The 16,126-nt window shown below is 30.9% G+C and overlaps 2 protein-coding genes and 1 long non-coding RNA gene across 14 annotated transcripts in view; 1 reads left to right on the top strand and 2 right to left on the bottom strand.

Annotated features, from left to right (window-relative positions):
- LOC122577053 (zinc finger and BTB domain-containing protein 12-like) overlaps window positions 1-2,124 on the bottom strand; it is a 110,093-nt gene extending 107,969 nt beyond the window's left edge. For 3 of the 11 annotated variants that reach the window (XR_006320027.1, XM_043748142.1, XM_043748143.1), the window contains exon 1: window positions 251-1,145. Coding sequence is in view for 7 of the 11 variants with exons in the window: in XM_043748142.1 (XP_043604077.1) it covers window positions 251-439 (189 nt within the window). In the remaining 4 variants the exon portion in view is untranslated. Of the gene's footprint in view, window positions 1-250; window positions 1,187-1,811 lie in introns of those variants that run through there. The other 8 variants (XR_006320030.1, XR_006320029.1, XR_006320028.1 and 5 more) reach the window with 6 other exon arrangements.
- Window positions 2,125-4,575: 2,451 nt separating this feature from the next.
- Window positions 4,576-16,126, top strand: part of LOC122577052 (trafficking kinesin-binding protein milt) — a 100,677-nt gene continuing 89,126 nt past the window's right edge. Inside the window, exon 1 of one of the 2 annotated variants that reach the window (XM_043748133.1) lies at window positions 4,576-5,226. In XM_043748133.1, the coding sequence (XP_043604068.1) occupies window positions 5,047-5,226 (180 nt within the window). In that variant the 5' untranslated portion in view covers window positions 4,576-5,046. The remainder of the gene's footprint in view (window positions 5,227-16,126) is intronic. The other variant, XM_043748132.1, reaches the window with a different exon arrangement.
- LOC122577065 lies at window positions 10,016-13,817 on the bottom strand. Its single transcript, XR_006320061.1, has 3 exons — window positions 12,759-13,817; window positions 12,521-12,680; window positions 10,016-11,983 (listed from the first exon to the last, which is right to left on the bottom strand). It is a non-coding gene; the product is annotated as an uncharacterized LOC122577065 (long non-coding RNA).

Raw genomic sequence — 16,126 nt, 5'->3', positions numbered from 1 at the left:
TTGAAAAATAAATAATATCAAGGGAAAACTATTCCCATGCAAACTATATATGAAGATATATAGGAACATTACGACATAGTATCACGACATATACAGGAGAATTATGAATAAGAACTTTAATTTCTATTCGACCATATCTAAAGCAAAGCATGAGTCTCAAAGAAGGTAAGAATGATGGGTTAAGGTGAAGGGAGGGGGGAACATCGAGGAACTAGCACTGAGAGAAGCAAGGCGGGGAAGGTTTTCTAACCTTGAACAACTCCTTGAAGTAAGGGCTGCACGCGGAGAGGACAACCTTGTGCGCCTGGAGACGCCTACCATCGCAGGCTAAGGTGACATCAACGAAGTCCTCGTCATCCCTGAGGGCCTCGAATTGGCTGGTGATATTAGCTTGAAAGTTGTTCCAACGCAAGCAAAACTGCTGCTGGCTATCCGTCATTCTCCTCGCTCGACTCCCTTCGACCTCCTCTCTCTCCCTCTCTCTTAAACCGAGAGCCCCCCACCACCCACCCTCTGTCCGTCTCTCTCTTACTTTCACCTTCTTCTACTTCTGTCTTTTTTCCTCTTTTTCTTTCTTACTGATGGCAGCGTTATTCTTCCTTCGTTCCACACTTTGACTTCTCAAGTGTATCTTTCTCTGTCTTTCTTTCTTGCAGGAGACACTTCAAAAATTTTCGAAAGATATTGAATATGAAAGATTCATTGAGACGAAGAGGGTGAGGGTGGTTTCGCAGGTCAGGCCTGTTTTACTGCACCCTCGTGCTACTGGTTTGAGATGAGGCTCTCATTACTCTGGAAAAAAAATGGCAGGTGCAAAAAGTGCAATCGATGACTGAAGAGGAGGTGTGTACGTGGGGAGAATCGATAGACGGCTTACCAACATTAAGAGATAAATGAAATACATATTTCATGTATAGTACTTTTTACAAATACCTTCACATTTTTATATTATACCTATTTCGACTGGATAAACGTATAAAAAGCGTCACTGCTCACTATATTTCAACTAATAAATTCAACAAAATTTTCATTTTTCTTACAAAAAACGTTTAATCTTATTAAGTCACTAGAAATGTATCTAGAGATTTCCATAATCTTGTCATTTCTTTCTTTTCTTTTCATACAGTAACATCAACGTATGCTTGTAAGTAATGAAATCATAACTTTCAAAAAATCTATAGTACTTAATACTAGTACTAAAGCCTTTAATATTAGAATACAAAACTGAAAAATTAAAAAAAAAACATAATATCTTATACGATTTTCAATTACATTAAAAATATTAGATTAACGTCTAGTAATTTTCATATTAAATTTAATATTTTATGGTACTATCTGGTACTATTTTTAAAAATAATGTGTTCACGTCAATACTATTTTTAATTTCTTTATTGTAATTCTGATTATATATATAAATCTTACATCAGTTCATAGATCATATTATATAGACTTAACAAAGAATTTCAAATTTACGAAACATAATATTTCTAATTGCATGCGCTTATACGGTTAAAACATTTTTAACGAAAATAAAACTGTTAATCTGTTAATACTGACATATCTTTTAAATGAGTTATTTCATTGCATAATTTTATAATACATACCTAAATTGCACGAATATGTAATTATTAAATACTTTAAAAAATATGTTTACATTATTAAAATTTGAACACTTACTGTATTTAAAATCAAATTGTGATCACAATAAAGAAAGTAGCAAACAAATAAAATTCGTAAATTTAAATTGCGCAATAATATTCTAATTCTAATAAAATTATGGTATAAAATGTATTATTATCTTTTATACTTACATTCCACATTTCCGAAAAGTGCAAACTTTGAATTTGTATTGTAAGAGAATATAGAAAATATTTCCGTGATTGCAGATAGTTTCTCCAACTCCCGTCGTATTCTAAATTAAACCAAATTTTACCACCCATTATATGATCGTCTTCATAGCTTCGAACAGTTTCGGGCCGTCATGGACGCCCGAATTTTGTTCACAAAATAACTTTTTTTAAATTTTTTCGTCACACTATCGCGGTATATGTGAGAGAGATTGTATAAAAACATGATAATTACGGAAAACTGACAGTTATGTGACGCAAGCGAAAAATGTCAAAAAGACAGGTGAGTCAATCTTCTCTGTTTTTTATTATATTTCCATGTATTTTCAGTGTATCATTTTCATTTCTCAAAGATTCAGTCACCAACATTTAAACAAGAAGAAAGTAATACATTCAATAGTGAAATTCGATGGAAAAATAATGATTATTGTTTTTAACCTCGTTTTGAAAGGTTACTGCGGGCGACTCAATCGATACATTGTCCTCGAATTTCGTTTTCCTGAGTAACCAGTATAACTAATTGCTTGTTAAACACATGAGATTTTTATTAGAATTACCGAGAGTTTTTTACAAGTGGGAAATATTCTGATTTTTCTATTAAAATTTATATCTAATGAACAAAAGTTAATCGTAACCTTCATTAAGTTAACCTTCAAAATACAGTTTTTAAAATTTTATTTAATGTCAGTGAAATGTAATTGATATTTCTTGTTTATATTATGTAATCTTAAACTTTATGAAATGAAATAAGTATCATTAAATAGAATGTTCTTTTATGTTTTTAAATGTAAAGCAATTTAAACTCAATTTGTTAGTAGCCCAGTTTCAAAGTATTATTGTTCTTAAATATAGTTAAAATAAAAGGTTGAGAAAATAATGGAAACAGAGGTATTGTCTGTTTTCTCTTCTTACTATATTATAAAATACTCTATAAAATCTGAACTTAACAATGTGTGTAAATTATTATTTAGTTTATTTAATGTACAACAGTAAATTTATATTAAATACTATTACATTAGTATTATAATCACATAAAAGTTGAGAAAAAAGCACAGTTTAAGAAATTAAAATATATGTGACATTTTCTTATTAATTTTATTGTAACTTTTGTTTTTAAGTTAAAGAATACTATGTATTGCTCCTGGTTTTATTTAAAAAAATAGTTTTATTTATCATGTTGATATTATTTGACATTATTTAAATATTTTTGATATATTATATATAATTATATTTATAATGATAAAACTAATTATATAGATTTAAAAATTCCATTATTCAGTTATTAAATTGATAAATGTATTTTATATTTAAATAATTTATATATTTCCATGTTTTATTTTTTTTCCATTGATTCAAAATGTTTTTCTCTTTTCTTTTCATGTTATATATGTGTATATGGAAATATAAACCTAAGAATAAGTGAATTTTAAGAATAATTAATTTATATTTTCATATTATATTATGTTTTAATAAGAAGAAGTTAAAACAATTCCTTGTTAAAATAATTGTATGATTTCTTTTATGTTTGCAGAATTTATACAGTGTGTTTTGGTGATCATCGTGGTTTCCTTACTGGAAACCAAAAATTTTATACTACGTCACGGTGAGTTCCTAAATGAACTAAACTTATAAATTGATTATATAACCTTAAACCATTAAGTAAAGTTATGAGATAAATTATTGAGTATTTAATTGATTCGGTATCATTAAATGTTGTTTTAGTTAACGTATAATTTTAACGTTGAGACAGCTTATTTTTCTGAATTATCATTACTAAAATATGTTTTGGTTGGATATTAATTATTTATATATTAAAATTCTTTATTGCATTGCTATAATATATTTATTAGTATATAATTAATTTCATGAATAATTAAAGAAATCAATAATAAATATAGAAATGTTTCTTACCTTCTGATAAATTAAGAAGTCTTAATCCGATTAATATTGTAGACAAAATACAGTTCCTCAACAGTTAAGTGTACTATTAGCTACCAATAAATTAGTTCAACTGTTATGCCATATCAGACAACGGTTATTTTAATCTGAATAGAGATAATTGTCTTAGTATTAGGATAGTACAGTCTCTGAAAGAAAAATAAACGAAGTTATGTTAGTTTGTGATTTGAAATTATTATTTGTATATATTTCATTTTGTATTCATGTTAATAACATTACGAAGAGTTTATAATTTTATTTTAGACTAATTTACATTAATGTTATAAGATTGTCTTGTGTTATTTCACTGATTTTTATTTTGTTATAGTTCATTACTTATACATATGCTTCTTAACATATCATAACTTTATTTCTGATTCTGCTATATAAAATTAATTTATAGTCTTTTTATGCATTATTTCTTTTTTTTATTTCGAATATATTCTCTAAATATCTTTTTAAAACTTTTATTCTGAAGTGTTTAATTCATTCTTTGAATCTTACTTCAACTCCACACCCTTTTTACGAAGGTTTAACCTTAATTATTCTTTGAATTGTATCCCCGAATTTCTAATTTTAGTAAATTATAAGGAAAGTCAATATAATCATTGTTTTACAGATAGGTGTTAAAAAATTGACAGACTTTTGAATATGATTGTACAGTTGTTATCGGCTCGGGGCAAGTGATAACGAGAGCGGAGGAAAAAGACATTCTCTTATGCGAGGATTGAGGTGTTCAGAAGTTATTTAGAAGTTGACAAGTTATTCGTCCAAAACGTTTCCGATATCTGTGTTCGCTTTATTCTGTGACACCCCTTTAAGATAAATATTCAGTTTCAAGTGAGATTTGAGTGAAAGTTTAGGAGTACTTGGAAATTGATTTCAATTTGTAACTTTGTGTTAAAGTCGAAATTGTTTTTACAGAAATATTCGCGATTATAGAAAGAATAATTTTTAAGTCTGCAATTACGCGTTGAACGTAAAATCCTTTTTTATACCATATTTACATATACGGAATTCGCACTTATTAATTCATACTTTTGAGTAATTTGAAATGAAAAAGATTTACTTCCTGTCTGAAGGATTTTTTGTATATTTTTAATTCGTCGTTATCGTTACTCAGTATTAAAAGAATTTTCTCTCGACATAACGATAAGCATATCTGGAGAAACTGCAAACACTGATTTTTATGTCGGCAGTCAGGCGTACGTGCCGAGAAAAGTATTCTTGGAGGTGATAGTTCATAATTGTTTTCAAACAAATGTTGCTTAGAGGGATTGCATTCGCGGAAGCAAGGCGAAATTCCGCCAGACGTATTTTAAAACCTCAAAATTCCGCTTGCGAAAAGGATAACGCTGAATTGACTTACGATGGAGTCTTTCAGCGTAGTTTGGGATCGAAGGCAAATGGCCTTTCACGATCAATCGGCGAATCTACTCTTGTAAGTTTTTATTCATGCCTGAAAATAATACAAATTAATTTTACACGAAACGACGCAGCGTGAAATACGACGAATGGGCGACATATTAAGGCATTTGTAGTGTGACAATAACCTCTAAAAATAAAACACACGTTTCTTTTCTAAAAAAAGTTCTTCTAGCCATTTTACTATTAACTTTGAAGATAAATATTTTAAGTAAAACTGGTCCCCCTGAAAAATGAATCGTTGTACAGATAATAGATATAAATATATGAATAATAATACATAAATATCGAAATCGTCGGAATTTCGAAAAAATTGTGAAAAAATCAATGTACGTTGAAAATAACGTTTTAATAAATAAGTTTTATACAATTTTTATATCATATGGTTGAACAATCACTGATTGAAAATTAATGTTATTAAATTTAATATAACAATATTTAATGTAATAATTTATAATAATATAAATGAGGCTTGCAATTGCAAATATAATCGGAATAAAATTTGTAAAGTTTGCATAGAAGTTTTGAACAGATCCTCTTTAGTGATGTCATTTGTATAAATGACACGGCTGCGAACACCAGTTACATCCGGTATCTATAGCAACAGATACTGCTCAAAGCAATTAGAGGATCGTTTTTTCCTGACATTTCTCATACGCTTTGTTTCAATATTTTTCTTTTTTTTTTTTTTTTTGATCTTTCAATTTTCATAGGTATTTCATGTATTATTATTCTATGGGAGATCTATTATTCTATGGCATAAGCAAATTATTAATTCTATTCAGTGTGTTGAAGCATTGATGTCGTTTCTTTAGGATTTGTTAAAATGGATATGGATCAATTGTAAATATAATTGAGATAAAATTTGTAAAGTCTATATAGAGGAAGTATTAAACAGATGTTCGGTGGTGTCCGTTCTATAAGAGAAACAGCTGCAGACAGCTACAAACATCAGCTACATTCATTTTTATATTTATTCCTCGTACACTTTTTCAATTTTTATAGGCATCAGTAGGTACTACATTTTATTTATTCTATGACATAAGCAGTGCTGGTGTCTTTCTTTAGGATTTGTTTAAATGGATGTAGATTAACTGTAAATATATAATCGTAATGAGTTTAAGTCTATATAGAAGTTTTAAACTGGTCTTCTTTAGTGATCTCACTTGTACAAAAGACACAGCTGCAAAAACCAGCTACATATGGTACCCACAGCGGTACAAACTATTCAAAACAACCGGAGAATCGTTTCTCCTGTCACTTTCATTTTTATATTCGTTTCAATGACTGTCTTCAACCTTCCAATTTTTATAGGCATTTTCATAGGTTCTATCTTTTGTTTGTTCTATGACTCAAGCGAATTGGCAGGCTGAAGTCTGTCAATTCATAATGCTGTAAGCGTCGGTAAAATATATGAAATTGGATATCGACAGACGTGGAAACTAATAAAATTGTCCTATATCGCATCGTATTCTGAGCGTCACAAATTGGAGAATTAGATCGGTCTTTGTCAAATCGTCATATGGATAACAATAATAATACATTGATCCATTATACGTAGTAGCGATTTTTCAAACGTCTCGAACATTGTGTAATGCTGACGATTTGTTTATATTCAAATTCAGCAAATGTAGAGATAAAAATATAAATAAGATGTAACGTATAAAATTTCATTTACACTCTAATTGTGCTTTTAAGATACTTTCCTTGACCAGGCATCATAACTGCATGTTAATCTACTTTTCTTGATAACTACTTGAAAGATTACCATAGAATATATGTATATTAGATGTACATATTGTGTTACGTGCTATTTAACACGATGCCAGGAGAAAGTTCATATTTGCTTACTTCGTTCTTATCGCAGTGTGATAACGTATCGACGATAAAATCAAACAAAAATTTTCCTCAATATTTTATATGGTGATAAATTATTAACACTTTCAAATATCTTGATTGATGGATATCTCTGTCAATTTTTCCAGTGAATGATAATCATTCTGATATAAGAAAGGAACAATAAAGCTTATTTATAAAAATGATAGACGATTTATAGTATGTTTATAAATTCAATTATGGTTATTTAACATATGTGAATTTAGTTTCTGCAAAGTAATTGGATTTAATCAATAGAATCTTCTCAAAACAGATAAGATTACCGAGATATTACTATGTATGTATATATGAACATTTGTTAGACATATAACTGATGATACAGTAGTTGTAATTCTGAAAATCATTTGAAATGATACTTGAAATGAATGTAATTAAACATAATTCCAGAAAATTTTCCAATTCCTTGTATTTAACACGTTGAATGCTACGGTGGTCTCTGGTGATGCAAGTTCTATTCAATTTTTCGTAAATTTTACGGATTACAAAATTTCCAACGATACGAATGACTTCAATAACATCGCCAGAAAAATGATGCGCGAATTCAATACAATATTTCACAAAAATTAGATGTTATGATATGATATATTTCAGACAAATTCTTAAAAATTATGCTATAAGAATTAATTAAAATTAATTATCAAAATTTTGGTCACGAATAACCATTATAAATGGTTGAAATTTTTTTAATAACCGGTAATCATTATTGATGACGGGAATTTTATTTTGGTTATCGAATACCAATATAAATGATCGGAATGTTTTTTGGTTACCAGTAACAAATTATCGACGACTCGAATTTTATTTTCTTTACAAATTACCATTATAAATAATTGAAATTTTTTTCGTTGTCAGCAATCATTATAGATGACGGGAATTTTATTTTGGTTACAAATAACCATTATCGACGAAATTTAATTTTGGTTACCAATCACCATTATCGATGATCTAAATTTTATTTTGGTTACTGATAACCATTATCCACGGCAACAATTTTTTCCACTTACATTCTACTATCGTTTATTGTTATTAGCATTACTGATAATAATTAGTACATATTCACTGACAACATAAAAAATAAAATAAAAATATTAATAATATTAATTATGAAAGCTATACATTTTATTGAGCAACAAAAGGTATATTGTAGTACAATGTTAATACAAGTGTGAATGGAAATATTGTACTACAATCTTTTTTGTCTTATTCTTTGTTTTGTACATTTTCATAATTAATAAACAAGTTTTATGATTAAGTTGCTTTATGTCGTCAATGAATACTAATTTTATCAGCGATATTAATAACAATTGATAATAATCGAATATAACTAAAAGAAGTTCTTGCCGTGGGTAATGGTTATCTGTAACCAAAATAAAATTCTTTTCATCAATAATGGTTGCTGATAACTAAAAAAAAAAAAAAAATCCCTTTGTATCGGTTACTGATGACCAAAATTAAATTTCCTTTATCGATAACAGTTACTGACAGCCAATTAATACTTTAATTAATTAACTTGTAATTAACCATAATGGTTATTTGTAAACAAAACAATAAAAGGTTAACATCTTGTAGTCATTCAATATTTTGAGAAATTTCTTTCAGTTTTACTGACAGCTTGCTTACATTTAAATAAAATTTAATTCTCACTCAATGACTTCCAAAAAAATCTTTGAAATATCTAAATGTTATTTCGGATGTCTGGCATGTTTCAATCCATTGCGACTTCCAGCACAAAATATATATATATAAATAATATAAAATTTCCGTGGCAATCTACGTATTAAGAATATTAAAATATCTTGCACGTTTTGTACAAATGGTAGTAGGTTTCCCTTTAATGGAAACATAAGACACGTGAACTTAGTGACTGAATACAGTTCACTGGATACAGCGCGTATACACTTTTCTGTATGTATATTAATAGCTTGAATTCGTTCTTTTGTACATTCCAGTAACGTTTCGTCCTTGCTTGGTTTTAGCTTGCAGTTGCTAGTGTTTACTTCGTGAGTATCAGTGTCAGGAGAAATAGCGCCAATATCTTAGAAACTTGCAAATGATGCCATTTTTATCGTTTAACTATGCTTTATAATTAACTTGAAGATATCGTGAGTTCTTTCAAATTTCTTTTTAATTTTTCCACCTATTTAAAAGAAAAGAAATAGATTTAATTATCTACGTGATGCAATGGAACCTGTGGAATTAATTTCAATTAAATTAAGCCGGTAGCTAGCGTCTCTTTTTACAATTGTTACTTTATATTTTGAAACTAATAATAAAAGAACAATTACAGAGGACAGGACACAATATAAACGTAATACTTTTTAAATTATTTATGGACTCTGCGTCTTCTTTACTGCTAAATCAAATTTTACAATCTTACACTGAACTATAGGTTGAATCATATTCTCTTTGTGCTTGAAACCATCTGATGCCATAAACATCTCGAAATAAGGAGGTTCTCGTCATTGTTTTCACCGTAACCTTCCCTTTCTTCAGTACGAAGACTTAAAACCTTGGTGATTGATATCCATCCAAATTTCAAAACTTTATCGCACAACACATATCAAGATACTGGCAGCTCTTTATTGCTGGTTTATTGTCATTGACAAATTTATTTTTCAAACGCATTAGAGTTATCTTACTGCTTGAAACACCTGAGTAATTTTCAATTACATGTTACAGTTATTAATTATAGAGCTTCGAACGTTGTAGATTTTCGCAACTCTTGCAACACTTCTATATCTTCTTCTAACTGTTCAGGCATCTTCTCTTTCTTTTCGTCGCTCGTTACGACACGTTTCCTCTTTCATGTCATTAGACGCGAGGTATTAACGCGCGCGATATTACCTTCGTATTAAGGTAATAGGAAAATAATATGAAATTATAGAAAGGACACATAGTAGCGATGGGCACAAGCGATGGAACGTTTCGACAGAAGAATATTCGGATAATAGATCCTCGGCTACTGGACGTTCCACTGTATTCTATTGTACGTGTATTATTAATCTTCTGTTTTTACTTCGTTGGCGCGAAATTTCTAAGGAGAATTTCCAGCCTAATTCCACGATAATCGAACTTGTACAATTTTTGTCTGCGCTATAAAATAGAAATGCATAAAGATGCTGTATAAAATTAAAATAGTAAATATAAATGTAGCATGAATACACGTTACAGTAGACATTATTTCTACTAACAAAGATAATAACACGGTACAAGGAGATTAAAGAAATGCGATATGGTAGAAAATAAGGAGAATGGAAGAAGACATTTTTATCAAATCTCTTTATCAACTAAACGAAATAAATTTTCATTCGTTAAAACCTCATATCGGACAGGAACGCGATAATTTGCCGAGACTGATTTCGATCATTGGTCATTATTGCAGTCGATTACGTATATTGCAACTGATGTACGACTGTTAATAAAACTAGTTGCTCTGTTAGAGGAATCTCTAAACATTGATTTATATATATCGTCAGCTTGTAATGACACCTTAATCGTAAGAATTTATATGTAAATTTATAGACTCGTGATACGTTTTCCACGTACGTGATCCGTTGGACAAAGAAAAATATCACACCTTTGTTCTTTAGATTTTTATTTTCTTTATTTACTATATAACAATATACGTACAGGGTGGCTCGGCTGAATGGGATCACCTAAATGTTTGCTTTATTTATTGTTGTAGGAAGAGCCTCTCAGTACAAAGTTACGCTACTTAAGGCGTCACGTGTAAAAGTTGCACTTTTCCCCAGATTTTTTTTTTAACACGTCGACGCCGGCGCCGATATTCATGGCTTTCTCCGTGGGGCGGCGCCCGAATTCACTGTCTGTTTCGTGGGGGCGGCGCCTGAATTCACTGTCTGTTTCGTGGGGCGGCAGTGGATCTCATTTGTATCTTATGAAATACACGCGAGGCCCACCGTCGTCTCTCGAAACAGACACGCGAGACCCGCCGCCGCCGTCGGAACAGACACGTGAGGCCCGCCGGCGGGTCGCGCCGCCTCACGGAACATGAACGCGAGACCCACCGGTGGGTCTCGCCGGCGTCAACGTGTTAAGAGATTTTGTGGTCATCGGTATTTTTTACTGACTATATTTCTTTATCCAGCAATTGATACGCCTTTTTTAATTTTCCATAAGAAAATATTAAGGTACTTGTGTCTGAAGGTGCTTGATTTTCAAAAAATATTTTGATTTTAATTTTGTACAGCTTGGCGTATGAAAGATAGGGCAAGATACTCCTGTGTTTATCTTTCGTACTCTGCGTTTGATGAAATTCGGATGGAAATATTTTTGAATCTAACGCAATCGTCCAAGAAGTCTTCATTTTCTATTAACGATAACGCAAATTGTTTAAAGAAACATGCTTGCAGAATGCAAGAAGTGTAAAAATGGTTTATGCGCCTCTTATTTTTGTTTATATATTATATATTTGTTTATATCTATATATTGTTTTGTTTAAATTTCTCCCAGTCGTCAACCCATGTTGCCCCGAAAAATTTTACTCAAAGCCAATTTGTATGCGTAAAAAAGTATATAAAATAAACATGCAAATAAATCATTAATGGATAATAAATCAAAGAAGTTCAATTTGAAACAATTCTTTGTTATATTTACAATTGTACCATTTATTAGCATTTAGTAGGACAAAATTAAATTTTAAAATTTGAGGACAAAATTAAAATTACCGAGATAAACATGTTTATTTACTTTCGCGTAAAGAATCAAATTTTGCCTGGATATTTGATACAACTGTAGTCGTGCACGAAAGGCCTGAGAGATATCGGGCGAACTGTAAACAATGCCGCGAGAAAGGCGAAGTGGCGATAGGTTGTGACCTTGGCCACGAGCGGTTGCGGAACACGTGCATGGTGGAGCTAAGACAAAAAACAAAGGGATGCTAAGGGAGAAAGACGAATTAACAGTGAGAGAGCTAGTTGAGAAGTCAGAGAGTGAGAATCGAGAAGTCAGGAAGATAGTGTTGCTAGTTTCGAGAAAGTGTGGTCCGCGTAAGAGAGAGCGTTGGATCCGTGGTGACGAGAGTTGCAAATTAACTAAATTTAGTTGTCTGAATTATAGTACGTTATTGTATATAGTTCGCGTTAAACAACCATCGTTTCCTGTTTAATCCATTTGTAGTAAATAAATTAATTGTAGTAAAGATCCTACACAACAGAGCATCTTCGACGTTTCTCAGAGGTAATCGATATTTCGGTTGTACAGTCCTCAATGGCGAAGACTTCGTTTTGCAACGGATACGTAGCATAAAATATTATAAGTGTGTTTAGGATCTTTTATTATTGTAGTATTATTATTAGTATAATAATACCATTTTAGAAATTGTTGGAGGTTCTGTCCTAATTCCAAGCGAAGGTCCATCTAAATGATTTTTTTAAAAAGCTGCAGTTTCATACCTTTAAACAACTTTGTGAATTCTTGACTCTTTGGTCGGTTAATTTAAGATGGTCGATATCTTTTCATTTCACTGGTATGTGGCAGTTGCAGAAATATCCACGGCCCCATAATTCTGTTACGCAACCTCATATGGGGTCTTGGCCCATAATTTGAGAAGCCCTGCCATGGAGAATAAAAAATCACATAGGCTGGTGTGCAAAAATGTACAGAGTTCTATTAAAGAAAAAAAAAAAATACCGATGACCTTGAAGTCTCCTAGAAAAGAAATGAACTTGAAGAAGAATTCTTTTCACCGTTACACGTGCCCCTTGAAATAGCCTAATTTCGTCCTGAAAAGCTTTTTCATGCAGCAATACGTGAAGCAGATATTTAGATGATCCCATCCAGCTGAGTCACCCTGTATAACGATATTACCATATAACGCTATATAAAATCGTTATCCTACTATTCTAATGCGTTTTTTTTTATGAACTAATAAACATATTCACGTCACTAGTCCGCAGTATTTGTCTCGTGAGGTGTAGATTTATGAGAGAAGTAGAAGTTTCAACTTCTGTTAGATTGTCATAGTCTGTTATAGTCTGAATAGATTTTTATATTATGTTATATTAATATATCTTTTATATTATATTGTATATTAATTTCTTCGTGTTTTATTGCATCAAATGATGATATATGATATGATGGAATTCAAGGTCAATCGAATACAAAAATCAAATAAATATCTCGCATTTGATAGAACACTGCATTTATTGAATAGGAAAGAAGATTCTATCGTTTTAGGTATTAGACGTTATTATTAAAAGACATTATTCGTCTGTGAACGCTGCAATATTTTATAATTGTCGTGAATTTCATTTTAAATGACGCGCATTGTACGTCTAACATAACGATCTTTCTTTTTTAGTTTATTTAATCACTTGTTCGTCGAACATAGCAATTTTGTAAATTGTTTTAATTCATTGTTTCTTGTTTTCATCTTGCAATTGACGCGCGTTTAAAAATCTTATCTCGCCGGTTGGTTGGTTAGCTATTGAGGCTGGCGAGGAGGACTAAAAGGAAAAAATCAAGAAGATTCTTAACCAGCATATTTATCGTCATCGCCCGTATCAAAATGAATAATTTATGTCGCAAATCGGGAAAACCGCTGCTGCTTAAATTTCAAATTTCGTAATTTCGTTTTTTTTTTTTTTTTATAGTAATTTAAAAACCAAAAGGACGATTAAGTATTAACATAAAAAAATATAATTTTGGTACCGATGCTACAGTAGCGCGTTTCGCGAAATAGTGTGATGAAACAAGTTTACGCCTTTTTACTGTGTTTCGAAATATGACGATTCGAAATGCGGTAGAACACGATTGCCCGAACTAATTGCGTTCACGATGATCGGGTAATCGAATTTTTCGAATAATCGAACGACTCACGTCTAACCAAATTCTACATGAAAAATTAGAATTTTTTACAAATATATAATTTACAGTTTTCTTAATAAAAATTAGTGAAATTAAATTTTAGTAAAATTTCTTACAAATATGTATCACACGTATTACATACGTATGTTTTAATTGTTTCTGTTCTTCCAATTTTTCTGACATTTTTTCCTGCTAAATTGCATATCATTTTTAGACTTGGTACAGTGTTCCCCCGATCAACGTGGGGGACACCTACTGACCGCGTAGTTGCGAAGCAACTCTCCTCCCACAAAAACTGGAGCACAACATACTCACATACGTACACACATTTATATTCTTCCCGCGCATGTGTATATATTCATCATATTTGAAAAGGAAATTTTACTTCGCGAGGAGAAATATAAAAATAACGAAGTATTACGCTATCTGTCCTCGTGTTTCGTACGACAAGTTTTACAAGGCCGAAGTTGAAATATTTTTCAAACTAATTATTTTTCGATCCAAGTGCCTTGGCACCTTTTCGCAGAGAATTAAAAAATCCATCGAATGATGTATAAAAAAAATGTATTGTTCCATTTGGAACAATGGACGTGACTTTGTCTTTTCATCGAGCTGAAACTTAAATTAAAAAATTTTTAAATTAAAAATCTGAAGATTAAAAAAAGAAGGACAATGGACGTGACTTTGTTTCTTCATCTAGCTGAAACCTCTTTTTTTTTAAATTCTTGATATTGCAATTTGTAGTCGGTTGGAAGCTGATTAATTTTTGTTCGAAACATTTTTTCGTACGATTATCGGAAGTAGCTGAGGAAAATCGTGGTCACTGACTTTTACACCACTCTGTATATAGATTGGTTACATTATTACTTATACTACATATATACGGTACTTACACCATTACTTATACTTACACATAAATTGACTTGAAACAAACATAAAAAAAAATTAAATTTGTGAAAAAGAAAAGTCCGAGTATAATCGAAACTACTACTATTACTACTACTACTAATAGTAATAATAATAATACTATGGGAATAATAATAATAATAATAATATTATGGAAATAATAATAGTAATATTTCACATCATTTATATTTATTTTAAAAAGTTAAATGTTAATATAAGTAATTGCAGTACGAAAATAGAATGTTAAATTGACTAGCGTAGTTAATTGAAACAGCAGGCCTGGCAACGTCGCCGCGGATGTCAGAATGGAATTGTCATCATGAAAAGAAAGACAAGAAAGAAAAATGTCGATTTAGAATTGCCAAAAAAAGACTAAATAACTAATGATTGTAAAAGAAAATGCGCTAAACTTGAGAAAATTATTTAAGAATAATAGATAAATTGAAATTAGTATTATATTATTTAATGTCTTATTTCCAAATTTCGGATAACTAATACGGTTCAGACTTAATATGAATTTGAAACAATTATACATTGTGTCTTTTATAACGAACTATCTTTTTCACAGAATTAGCTTTAACTAAAGAAATTGGTGTATTTTTCAATCAATCGTCGCTCGTCATTCAAACGTCTAGACATACGCATTGTGAGACGTTGCCACGGCTGCGTCGCTTAGCTTCTGAAAGATTTCCACGTAAATCTGTATTTCTCATTAGTATTCAAGTAAAAAACATCTGGGCAGTTCTACAGAAATAGAAAAATTCACTTCGTCACATTTGGATATAATTTTCTGCCAATTTTGGCACGGCTCTTGGATATAGCTTTTCCATTTTCGAAGGAAAAGTAAAACTAAAATTCCTTCTTTTTCATCATTGTGCGATGACAACTTTTATTAACACGTTGACTGGCAGACGAATTTTCCATGGTTTGCCCAAGGCGCCAACGTGAACTTTTCATTATGCGATGTATATTATGTTGAAATATTATTTGCAGCAAATAAAATGAGTTATAAAATCATGCTTGAAGCATTTTCCGTGGTGTGGGCCACCGGTGGCCCCCACGGCGCTATAGCCAAATCGACTGCCGGTCACCGGTGATACCCCCATGGCAGTCAACGTGTTAACAATTTCTCGATAACTATGTGATAAATCGATTTCAGATTTTACACGAGGGTCTCTTGCGCTCCAAATTAATTCTGCTCGAAATTTGAAATTTGAGGTTTAATCTTGAATTTTGAGGTTTACCTAAGAATTACCTTCAATTGTGTCCGAATATTAAAGTGAATA

The sequence above is a fragment of the Bombus pyrosoma genome, linkage group LG17 (assembly GCF_014825855.1).
Source record: "Bombus pyrosoma isolate SC7728 linkage group LG17, ASM1482585v1, whole genome shotgun sequence".
Taxonomy (NCBI): Eukaryota; Metazoa; Arthropoda; class Insecta; order Hymenoptera; family Apidae; genus Bombus; species Bombus pyrosoma.
This window is presented reverse-complemented; position numbering and strand designations above follow the sequence as displayed.